Here is a 12500-nt window from a genome sequence, read left to right on the forward strand (position 1 = left end):
TGATGATATCAGAGCTTGACGTCTCCGAGCCACCCGCTCAATCTCGCAGCTTTACTTAGCACCGACATCGCCGCCCTGCTCCATCTGTGTGTGTGATGGAGGAAGACAATATTGTGCATCTCTCCCCGCACACATGCGACCAAGCAGCCATGCAATGTGATAACAAGGTTGTGTGGTCGCTATGGTTACCCAGTGGCGGTAGAACATGGCGAGCTGCCGGCGCTCGGAGCCGGCTGACAGGATGGCGTGCCACTCGTGCGGCGTGAACTGACGAGTCATGACGCGGAAGAACTCCGGTACGGTGCTGCTACCTGAGGGGAGCAAGAGACGTAGTGAGGACGAGGTTTGGGTCGGGGATACGAGCGGAGAAGAGACGGATGACAAAGAAGTGCAATGGGAGTTTGCTGTGGTATGTCACTGACAGAAGGGACACACAAAGATTCATAGTACTGTAATAGGCTCCTACTCAGCAGTATAGACAATGTGGACGGTTACTGTAATAGCATGCAAACAAGAAGACTCCTTTTTCTCAGATGGGACAACAGCGACATCTAGTGGCCAAACTAAGAACACGTCCAATACATACAGTGGGGAAGTATTTCATCCCCTTCTGGTTCTGTAAGCTCTACCCCCTTAAATAGATACGAACACTTCAGAATGTCTATGCTAGGTTAATAATAACAGAAAAACCAAACAATAAAATTAATTTGGGTTTAATCAAGGCAAAAAATATTGGATCCTCAAGCAAAGTGTGACTTCTTACTAGGACTGGGCAATATGTCTAAAAACTGTATCACCATATTAGTGTTTTCGATATCAATAATTACTGATATTTTTTATGACCTATGGAAAATAATACTTCTGCTTTCTTCCCAGTTTAAAAAAATAAAAAAAAATAATAAAATATATATATATACACACATATACATATATGTATATATATATATATATATATATATATATATATATATATATATATATATATATATATATATATATATATATATATATATATACACACATATACATATATATATATATATATATATATATATATATATATATATATATATATACATACATATATATATACTGTATATATATATATATGTGTGTGTATGTATATTAAAATGTGTATATATATATATATAATATATATATATAAATAAATGTGTATATATGTGTATATGCATATATAAATGTGTATATATATATAAATGTGTATATATATATGTGTATATGCATATATAAATGTGTATATGTATATATAAATGTGTATATATATGTGTATATGCATATATAAATCTGTATATGTATATATAAATGTGTATATATGTGTGTATATGCATATATAAATGTGTATATATGTGTGTATATGCATATATAAATGTGTATATGTATATATAAATGTGTATATGCATATATAAATGTGTATATATATATATATATATGAGTGTGTATATATACATATATATAAATGTGTATATATGTGTTTATATGCATGTATAAACGTGTATTTATGATTGTGTATATATATATATATGTGTGTGTGGCCTAGCCCACAGGGTGTTGTGATGCGTCTAGTGCAGTAGTTAGGGGGAAGGTTGCATGTCTACTTCCCATCTGCTTGCTAACCTCTCGCTTACAGACACTGCCGCTGGCTAGCCTTTGTGGTGAACGGAGAAGCAGCCTTGTGCGTCAGTCTTCTCCTGCCAGTACAGAGCCTCTCCTTCACCAAGACTCCTGTCAGGCCTCCACGTGGCCACACACGGTAACTTGAGCCCTGCGGCTCAAGGCAAACGTGGCAGGGGATCTCGGAGCTGCAGTGGTCCCCAGAGGCGTGATGCGCAGGCCCACATTGTGGACACGCCCTGGCATCACCCAACCACTTCCCCGCTGCCTTGTGGGTTAGTCTGGGAAGACAAAGGCTAGGGGAGCACACCCTGAAAGAAAAGCAAGTGACGTTGGAGACTGCGCGTTCCCATCATCAAAAAAGACCTCAACGGCGGAGTGGGCGGATGATGGATGTAGAGAACCTCCACAACGGTCACAAAGGCGGAAGAAGGCTGCAGCAAAGATGGGCCCCCAATTGTCTTGGTTTCCATGCCATTGGACCCTGGTCTTTTCTTTGCCAAGGACAGTGTGGTGACTGCCTGTGCACCAGTTTCCCCACTTTAAAAGATTCCCCGCACAGGCGTTCTCCCGAAGGACCCATCATTACCCAACCCCCCTATAAGTCCTATGGCGACCAGGAAATGGTGACGGGAGCAGGACAGTGAAGTCTGGGAGCTTCTAGCCACGCACTGGCACATAGGCGGTGGATGCCTGATTCAGTCGCCTTGCTCTTGGATCGAGGCAGAGAGAGCATTTCGGCAGCAGCACCCACGTCTGAGCAGCCCTATTTAGGATCCACTCTGCTCACCCTACACGGGAAGGGGCTAGAAAAGGTGCCCTAAAAATAGCCTGCCTCCTATAACCTGACTGGAATACCGCGTCCAGTGGGTTCACCTGATAGCGGTCGAAAAACAAAAACAAAAACAATGAACTTTGGAGCTTGGAATGTGAGAACACTTATGGACAGTGCCTCCAGCAATTGTCCAGAAAGAAGATCGGCGATCGTTGCCAGGGAGTTGAAAAGGTGCAAGATCGATATTGCTGCCCTGTCTGAAACCCGCTTGGCTGATGAGGGGCAACTAAAGGAGGAGAAAGGGGGATACGCTTTCTTCTGGAAGGGAAAAACAGCTGATGAACCCAGAATCCACGGAGTGGGATTTGCCATCAGAAACCGGCTCATCTCCCAACTCTCCGAATCTCCAATAGGCATCAATGAGCGACTCATGACCCTACGCTTGAGGCTCTCAAACAATCAGATGGCAACGGCTGTGAGTGCCTATGCACCAACTTTGGACTCACATGATGAAGACAAGGAGACCTTCTATGCAACCTTAGACCAGGTTCTATCGGATATCCCGAAAGAAGAGAAGATCCTTCTACTCGGGGACTTCAATGCCAGGGTTGGCAAGGATCACAAGCTCTGGAAAGGCACTCTAGGTAAAGAAGGTGTTGGGAATGTCAACTCCAACGGAGTCCTTCTTCTGTCAACGTGTGCTGAACATGACCTTCTAATAACAAACACCCTTTTCCGCCAGAGAAACCGGTTCAAAACGTCCTGGATGCATCCCAGATCAAAGCGCTGGCATCTCATAGACTACGTCATTGTCAGGGCCAGAGATCGTAAGGATGTTAACATCACCAGGGCCATGATTTGTGCAGACGACTGCTGGACAGACCACCGCCTCATCCGCTCCAAAATGAACATCGAGCTGCGGCAGAAGAGGAGGACACAAAGGAGACTGTTCCGCCCTAAATTTCACATTGATAGCCTTGGAGACACAGATAGGGTGCAACATCTACAAAACACCCTGTCTGTGAGACTCCCGGAAGAATATCCTGAGGATGTGGAGGAACACTGGAAGGCTCTTAAGACCACGCTACTTGAAACCAGCAAGGATACCATTGGCTACAGGACTAGGAAACACCAGGACTGGTTCGATGAAAACGACATCGAAATACAACAGCTGATTGATGCCAAAAGGAAAGCTTTTTGTTCTTGGCAGAGCGACATCAACTGCAGGGACAAAAGGCAGGCCCACGCCAAGGCAAAGGCACTTGTCCAGAGCAGAGTGAGAGAGCTGAAAAACAAATGGTGGATGGAGAAGGCTCTGGAAATCCAGAAGCTTGCTGACTCTGGGGATACCAGGGGTTTCTTCAACGCTACCAAGGCTGTTTATGGGCCCAGCTATCGAGGCCTAAACCCCCTCCGCTCTAAAGATGGACAAACCCTGCTCAAGGACGATGTAGGTATCAGTTCCAGATGGCGTGAACACTTCCAAGAGCTCCTGAATCGGAACTCCCCAATGGAGATGGAAACCATCAACCAGATTCCTCAGCGACCCATCATGGAGCATTTGGGTGATCCTCCCACCGAAAATGAGGTCCAGGCTGCCATCAGAAAACTGGGTAACAACAAGGCTTCCGGACCAGATGGGATACCAGCAGAAATATTAAAGCAAGGCGGACCAAAACTCCTTTGCCACATCCATAGCCTCATTGGTAAAATCTGGGATAAGGAGGAAATCCCAGCCGAACTCAGGGACGCCCTCATTGTCACCATCTTCAAGAAGGGAGATAAGGCGGACTGTGGCAACTACAGAGGCATCTCTCTCCTATCCACAACAGGAAAAATACTGGCCCGTATTTTGGCAAACCGGTTATTGCCGCTGTCAGAAGAGATCCTCCCAGAGTCCCAGTGTGGCTTTCGTCCAGCTAGGGGAACATCGGACATGATTTTTGCAGTTCGTCAACTGCAAGAGAAATGTCGAGAACAACACCTGCCACTATACATGGCATTCATTGACCTTACAAAGGCCTTTGATTCTGTGAACAGAACCGCCCTCTGGGGTGCCCTCTCCAAGATCGGATGCCCAGACAAGTATTTGAAGATCTTGCGTCTGTTGCACGACGACATGACCGCAGTGGTAGTTGGAAATGGCGGCTCTGAAACGGCTCCCTTCAAAGTTGACACTGGGGTCAAGCAGGGCTGCATCATCGCACCAACCCTGTTTGCTATCTTCATCTCAACCATACTTCACCTCACCAGTCAAAATCTGCCTGAGGGAGTCCAGTTCATATACCGGACAGACGGCGGGCTCTTCAACCTGAGTAGGTTCAGGGCAAAAAGCAAGGTGCTTATATCCTCCATTACAGAGCTTCAGTACGCAGATGACAATGCTCTTGTTGCTCATTCTGAGCTGGACCTCCAGAACATCATGGATGCTTTTGCCAGAGCGTACCGACTCCTGGGACTTGACATCAATATAAAGAAGACTCAGATCCTGTACCAACCGGCCCCTGACACACCCTACCAACCCCCCACAATTTATGTGGACAACAACATCTTGGAAAACGTGGAGCATTTCGCTTATCTTGGCAGTTTTCTTTCAACGAGAGCTGTCATCGATGCCGAGATCCACCACCGCATAGGTTGTGCCAGCGCAGCTTTTGCTAAGCTCAAGAAAATAGTTTTCGAGAATCGGGTCATCCAGACCAACATCAAGCTTCTTGTATATAACGCTGTAGTTCTGCCCACTCTGCTCTACGGGGCTGATAGTTGGACCACCTACAGCAGACACCTGAAGGCTCTGGAGCAGTACCACCAGCGATGTCTCCGCAAGATCCTCAGGATCAGCTGGGAAGATAGGCGTACCAACATTAGTGTTCTGAAGGAAGCTAACATGCCCAGCATCACTACAACTGTCATTCGGCACCAGCTGCGATGGACAGGCCATGTAATTCGCATGCCAGACAGTCGCCTTCCAAAACAGATGTTGTACGGACAACTGACGGAAGGACAACGCACCCAAGGGGGGCAAAAGAAGCGGTATAAAGATAACCTCAAAATCCACCTGAGGAAATGCTGCTTCAACCTCAACACCTGGGAGGATGATGCCCACCAGAGGGTTTTGTGGAGCAGGATGGTCCATGAAGGCACAGCACAATTAGAAAAGGACCTCCACCGTGCCGCGGAAACCAAGAGGCAACAAAGAAAGGAGAGATCCACTACCAAAACAGCTCCTCAGACCTCCACCACAACCACCACTACTACCACGACAATCACGCACATATGCCCCCACTGCAATAGAGTCTGTGGATCACGGATTGGCCTCTACAGCCACCTGAGGACCCACAGATGACCAGACTCACCAACGGGAGGACTATCATACTCGCTTCGAGTGATCGCCAATGAATGAATGAATGAATGAATATATATATATATATATATATATATATATATATATATATATATATATATATAAATGTGTATATATATATATATATATATATATATATATATATATATATATATATATATATATATATATATATATATATATATATATATATATATATATATATATATATATATATATATATATATATATATATATATATATATATATGCAAAGAATCAAGCTTATACTATACAAACTTTTCCATTCAGTTGGTAAATCTAAGTTCCATTGTACTTATTTTCGCAGTAGCAGAATAACAAAATATTAACGGAAACACAGAACATTGGAACTTTTACAGTATGCTCCATTTAGTACTTCACAAGCACAATGCTCTGAGATACTGAAACTGTGTATCACCCCGTGTACAAAAATGTAAAAGCAGACGCCAAAAGAGAAATGCAACATTTTCTGCTGACCCCAGCACTTATTTACCAGGCATGGATGTCTTCATGATGTCCACCCCGACTTGCATCCCTTTCTCAGCAGCGAGCACTGCATAGTCACCTTGGTGGGAGATGTTGAAACTCCAGGTCACATCTGGGCTGACCTGGAGAAATAGCCGTATTACAACACAAATACTTTATTTCCACAATAGGAATGATTTATTATTATAAAAATAGAATATAGGCCTAAATCCTCCTGGTCAACTTTTTAGTCAACCTACCAACAACATATCAATTGGCACTATTGCCGTCCTCCCACGTAGCTCAGACCTACTTCCTGTTCCTGTCTACAGTAATGTCTGAGTAATGTAGTATACGGGCATGTGCTTCCTAGTTTACATGTATTTACATATTTATTTAACATGTATTTATCCAGCGAAAGGAAATTAAGAACATATTTTCATTTAGATTGCTGACCTAGCAAGGAGGCAACATTTGCATGTTAGAGATGTTGACGTGTGATGATAATCTCTCATCGGCGATCATTTACCAACAAAAAATATCACTATAGATTGCTTTAACAGTTAAAAAAAATTCTTAAATGTGTTGAAACGTAAATTATTGTTTAAGATGGAATGTCTGCAACTTGTGCACGACAACAAGGAAGCCTTTTTTGATGTTTCTTTCTGTAACTATAATTAATTATTACTATCATTAGGTATAATGAATTAAAACAGTACAATCATTTGACAATGAGCCTTGAGTATGTGATTTTACTGCCATCTAGTGTCTACTTTTAAGGCTGTGCGGGTTAAAATGAGTAGATTGATAGATACTGCAGATCAGTGGTCCCCAACCACCGGGCCGCGGCCCCCGATTGGTACCGGGCTGCGCAAGAAATCAAAAAAATAAAATAAAAAAATAAAAATTATCTTTTTTTTTTTTTTTTAAATAAATCAACATAAAAACACAATATATACATTATATATCAATACAGTCTGCAGGGATACAGTCCGTAAGCGCACATGATTGTATTTCTTTATGAAAAAAAAAACAAACTATTCCACCCCCCACAGAACGACACAGGAAGTCCTTCATACCAACAGCCATCAGACTGTGTAATGCATATGTTCCGTTTTGACAGTACTTAAATTTACAATAGACTGTATTTATATTATTCATATGTGAATAATGCTGTAAAATAGACTGTATTTATATTATTCACATGTGAATAATGCTGTATAATAGACTGTATTTATATTATTCACATGTAAAAAATACACAAGTGCTTATTGTTTATTGTGAGCGAACTGTGGTGCTGAATTTCCCCCAGGGATCAATAAAGTACTTTCTATATACCCTATATATTTAGCATTTTTCTTTAGTTGCTTTATTGAGTTGTTTTTGTACTGTTTCTGTACTTGTTTTGATTAGGGATGTAATATCGGCAGTCCGATATTATCGGCCGATAAATGCTTTAAAATGTAATATCGGAAATCATCGATATCGGTTTCAAAAAGTAAAATTTATGACTTTTTAAAATGCCGCTGTGAAAACGAACGTAGGGAGAAGTACAGAGCGCCAATAAACCTTAAAGGCACTGCCTTTGCGTGCCGGCCCAGTCACATAATATCTACGGCTTTTCACACACACAAGTGAATGCAAGGCATACTTGGTCAACAGCCATACAGGTCACACTGAGGGTGACCGTATAAACAACTTTAACACCGTTACAAATATGCGCCACACTGTGAACCCACACCAAACAAGAATGACAAACACATTTCGGGAGAACATCCGCACCGTAACACAACATAAACACAACAGAACAAATACCCAGAACCCCTTGCAGCACTAACTCTTCCGGGACGCAACAATATACACCCCCCCTACCTCCTCATGCTCTCTCAGGGAGAGCATGTCCCAAATTCTAAGCTGCTGTTTTGAGGCATGTTAAAAAAAAATAATGCACTTTGTGACTTCAATAATAAATATGGCAGTGCCATGTTGGCATTTTTTTCCATAACTTGAGTTGATTTATTTTGGAAAACCTTGTTACATTGTTTAATGCATCACAACAAAATTAGGCATAATAATGTGTTAATTCCACGACTGTATATATCGTATTGGTTGATATCGGAATCGGTAATTAAGAGTTGGACAATATCATATCGGCAAAAAAGCCATTATTGGACATCTCTAGTTTTGATCAGTATTATTTATTTGCTTGTATGTTTTAATGTTGTAAATGTTGAATACTATATATAAGGGTTAAAAACAAAAACAAAAAAAAACTCACGCACTTCCGTTGGTGCAGCAAGGTATGGTTTCCCTCTCGGCGATCGTTCCAGGCGGAACTGTGCCCAGGGAATGTGCATCCTCTCACACACGAATCTTCTCAGCAGCAATCTGCCGGCCTGACACATTACACAATATAAACAACACATTGCACAATATAAAAGACACATTGCAGAATATCAACAAGTGGCCGGCCTGACACATTGCAGAATATCAACAAGTGGACACTAATACACAATTAAGCAAGCATGTATAGGTGAGGGCCGACATCCGGGCAACTGAGCTACATACGGGCTTTTCGAGCCATAGCAACCAGACTGGCGTTGAAAACAAACCGTTGCCATTACTCTTTAACCTGTCGACCTACGCTGTTTAAACCCGTCATTCTGCCTCCAAAATGCCGAAAAACTGTGTTGTTTTTGGTTGTGCTAACCACAACTGGAAACAGGGAAAACAAAGGTTGTATTTTGTTCTGCCAAAGCGTGATAAAAGCCCACAGAGACGAGACAAATGGCTCGCAGCTTTACACCGGGACAACGAGGACGGTTCTCACTGGAGTCCCCCAAAGTCCCGGGTCGTGTGTTCGGATCACTTCGTTTCTGGTAAATATAAGGAACAAAAATCCACCTTCTTAACCACAACTTGGCTATACCGTCCGTGCTAATATTGTACTTGTTGAATTTGTACCTTATAACGTTCGACAGCTGAAGTTGTTGTTGTACAAAAATAACATGCGGTATATACTATATAGTCTATAGCCTAACTAGCTATTTTCGAAAACCGGTTTCGTTTAAATTTGCACTTAACAGTTGGGTTTTTAAAAACCAATAACATATAATTTTCATGTTGCCATTTAATCAACTTTTCAAGACAGTCGCAAAATGCTGTCTGCAAGACTTTTCAATACAAAGACATATATTTTGTACATTATTCGCCTGATGTACTGCGCCTTCATAAGGCTACTAGGGGTCAGTCTGCTTTCTTTTGGGGTTTTTTGCCGGACATTCCAGTATTATTTACCCGTAATCTTGGTATTACTTTCCTTATTAGGTTATTTCGCCACCTCCCCCTTCTCTGTTTAAACTCTCCTTTGTTGTACTTAAACAATACATGTAGCCCTCAAATCTCTCAATATTTTATACACTAACACTTGATCTTGTTGTTGATAACTTCCGCGTCTCTTTCTTAGTAGCGCGCAGGCTAAGCTAACTAGCAAGCTAAGCTAAGCCTGAGAAGCTTTAAAGTTCACTGAGACGAGTCTGACGCAAATATTACATTTTCGTTTTTTCACACGATATGCGAAATAGTAAAAATGCGTAAATGAAGGATTTAACGCCGACTTCCAAGCCACAACGCTCGTTAAATGCTTTTTCTGTCAATGCTGTGTTCGCTGTGAGCTGGTTTGTTTTCAACGAATTCCCGGTTGCTAGGGGATTGGTAGGCGGAAGTGACGTAGGTCCGCCCTCACCTATTCACTCACCATGGCTGATTTGGCATCTTTGGCAAACACAAACTTTCCGATCCTGTCTTTCTCCTCCTGCTGAACACAGCGAGCAGCAAACAACCACTCGGAGCTGCTCGGTGTCCAAGATCCGCAGCGGAAGGCCCAGCGAACAGACGCCATCTTGTCGCCGACGTCTGTCATCTACCTTACTAGCACAGCCGCCTTGTTAGCACTGTGTTAGCACAGCGCGCTAGCCAGTTACATGTCCGAATGATTGACAGCTAAACTGAGATATTCACCAGTACTCTCCAGCTCTGCCTAAAAGTGCGAATACGCGTTCGCTATAAAGTAAAATAGTAAGCCGCTAACTTGCTGCATATTTGTGTTTGACAGCCCTACTAACACATGTCCGGAAGTAAATAGGGATATTAGATGACGTCACCGGCAGTCACTGTGACGGTTGACCAATAGGATACATCGACACTGAGCATGATGCGTTCAGGTACTTAAAAGAAAAGTTGTAAAAATGTCAATAGTCATTAAATACGACTAAAAATCATACCTGCCAACCTTGAGACCTCAGAATTAGGGATATATTCATAATATGTATGTATATATATATACATATATATTTATATTCACTATACTCTAGCAATTGGTTCTGCAGCCTCCGTAGCAGAACCTCCAGGTTCTGTAAAAGCTTTGTCCCTCGGGCCGCAAGACTCTTGAACGCATCATAATAATCCCCTCAATCCCCCCCCAAAAATGGATGAACTCGCTGGAATATAAAGACAATATAACATACATCCATAAACGTGGATGCATATGCAAAAGTGCAATATATTTATCTATACAGTAATCTATTTATTTATATCTGCACCTTATTGATTTTTTTATTCCGCACTACCATGAGCTAATGCAACGAAATTTCGTTCTTATCTGTTCTGTAAAGTTCAAATTTGAAGGACAATAAAAAGGAAGTCTAAGTCCAAGTCTATATACATACACACAAAACAAATGAGCATCGGACTTTCTTTTTTTCTTTTCTTTTCTTTTTTTTACATATTTGAAAAGGAGTGAGAAGAAGTTTACACTTATTTAATCCCACCCCTTTTCTTTAAATCATAAATTACTCTGAGCTAGAACTACCTGTTCACTCTATGTACAAACTTAATGAACTTGTATATACATAAATTATAGATATATACATACATATGCATACTACACACATACATAGCCACACCATTACCACTAGTGATCATGGAAATGGTATCATGCCACCACAGCATATACCATACATATGTATGTATGTATATATATATATATATATATATATATATATATATATATATATATATATATATATATATATATATATATATATATATATATATATATATATATATATATATAAATATATATATATATATATAAGTATATATATATATATATACACAGCATATATATATATATATATATATATATATATATATATATATACATATATATATATATATATATATATATATATATATATATATATATATATATACAGCATATATATATATATATATATATATATATATATATATATATATATATATATATATATATATATATATATATATATATATATATATATATATATATATATATATATATATATATATATATATAATTGGCCCTCTAGGGGCAGCCACAATTGCAAGTGGTCCTCAATAAAAACTGTTTGACCCCCCCTGCTTTATGGGTTTTTAAAGGGCATTTGGCCATCCTAGATGTGTGCAAGCAAAGTGTTAGGGGTTGTAGACGATCAGGAGATAGCCTCATGTCCACGTTGACTTGAAAGTAATCAGCAAAGTCATCAGATTGAAGCAACAATGTTGAGGTCATTGGATTTGAGATGGTATCAGCAAATGACACATAAGAATGTGCGGAGATAAAAGCAAAACCTTTTACGTTTAATTGATGGTGCAAGTATTTTCGGTTCAATATTGTCTTATTTTGGACCACTGTATATTTTTCTGGTTATTGATTATTATTTCCCTGTGTTTTTATGTTTAGTCCAGTCATCAATGCTCCTCCCTCCTTGTTTCTGCTTCCCACTGCAGCACTTGACTACACTCATGCCGCTGATTGACAATCAGCAGACGCACCTGTCACTGGCTGTCAATCAGGAAGCTTTGTGTGCCCAGAGGGACGACGCTGGTTTTTCCATTTCCGAAGACAAGTAGATCATCATTTTACCTGCACGTTGCCTCCTGTCTCTGCATCCCGGGGTGACGCCAGCAGCTGCCATGAGGTTAAGTAACAACAACAGTTTTGCCATTTATTAGACATTTTTCTTCAGTGGTTTCCTCCGTGCTGCAGCATGATTTAAACACAACCATTTGGAGTGAAATTACTGCCAAAACTACACACAAAAAAAACAATTTGCAAGTAAAAAAAACTAATTTCTTCGATTAAAGAAACGATTCGCAAGTTTTAAAAAATAGCTATTTTCTGCAAGAAAAAACGATTCTC

General features: G+C 40.6%; 1 protein-coding gene and 1 long non-coding RNA gene across 3 annotated transcripts in view; one reads left to right on the forward strand and one right to left on the reverse strand.

Annotated features, from left to right (window-relative positions):
- Window positions 1-10401, reverse strand: part of aasdhppt (aminoadipate-semialdehyde dehydrogenase-phosphopantetheinyl transferase) — a 24813-nt gene extending 14412 nt beyond the window's left edge. The window contains exons 1-4 of the mRNA XM_062067251.1: window positions 10014-10401; window positions 8539-8652; window positions 6285-6399; window positions 190-311 (exon numbers count right to left, since the gene is read on the reverse strand). Coding sequence (XP_061923235.1) covers window positions 190-311; window positions 6285-6399; window positions 8539-8652; window positions 10014-10178 — 516 coding nt within the window. The 5' untranslated portion in view covers window positions 10179-10401. The remainder of the gene's footprint in view (window positions 1-189; window positions 312-6284; window positions 6400-8538; window positions 8653-10013) is intronic.
- LOC133663066 (uncharacterized) overlaps window positions 9992-12500 on the forward strand; it is a 20275-nt gene continuing 17766 nt past the window's right edge. For both annotated transcript variants that reach the window (XR_009828225.1, XR_009828224.1), the window contains exons 1-2: window positions 9992-10479; window positions 12089-12279. This is a non-coding gene — a long non-coding RNA (uncharacterized LOC133663066). The remainder of the gene's footprint in view (window positions 10480-12088; window positions 12280-12500) is intronic.

The sequence above is a fragment of the Entelurus aequoreus genome, linkage group LG13 (genome assembly GCF_033978785.1).
Source record: "Entelurus aequoreus isolate RoL-2023_Sb linkage group LG13, RoL_Eaeq_v1.1, whole genome shotgun sequence".
Lineage (NCBI taxonomy): Eukaryota > Metazoa > Chordata > Actinopteri > Syngnathiformes > Syngnathidae > Entelurus > Entelurus aequoreus.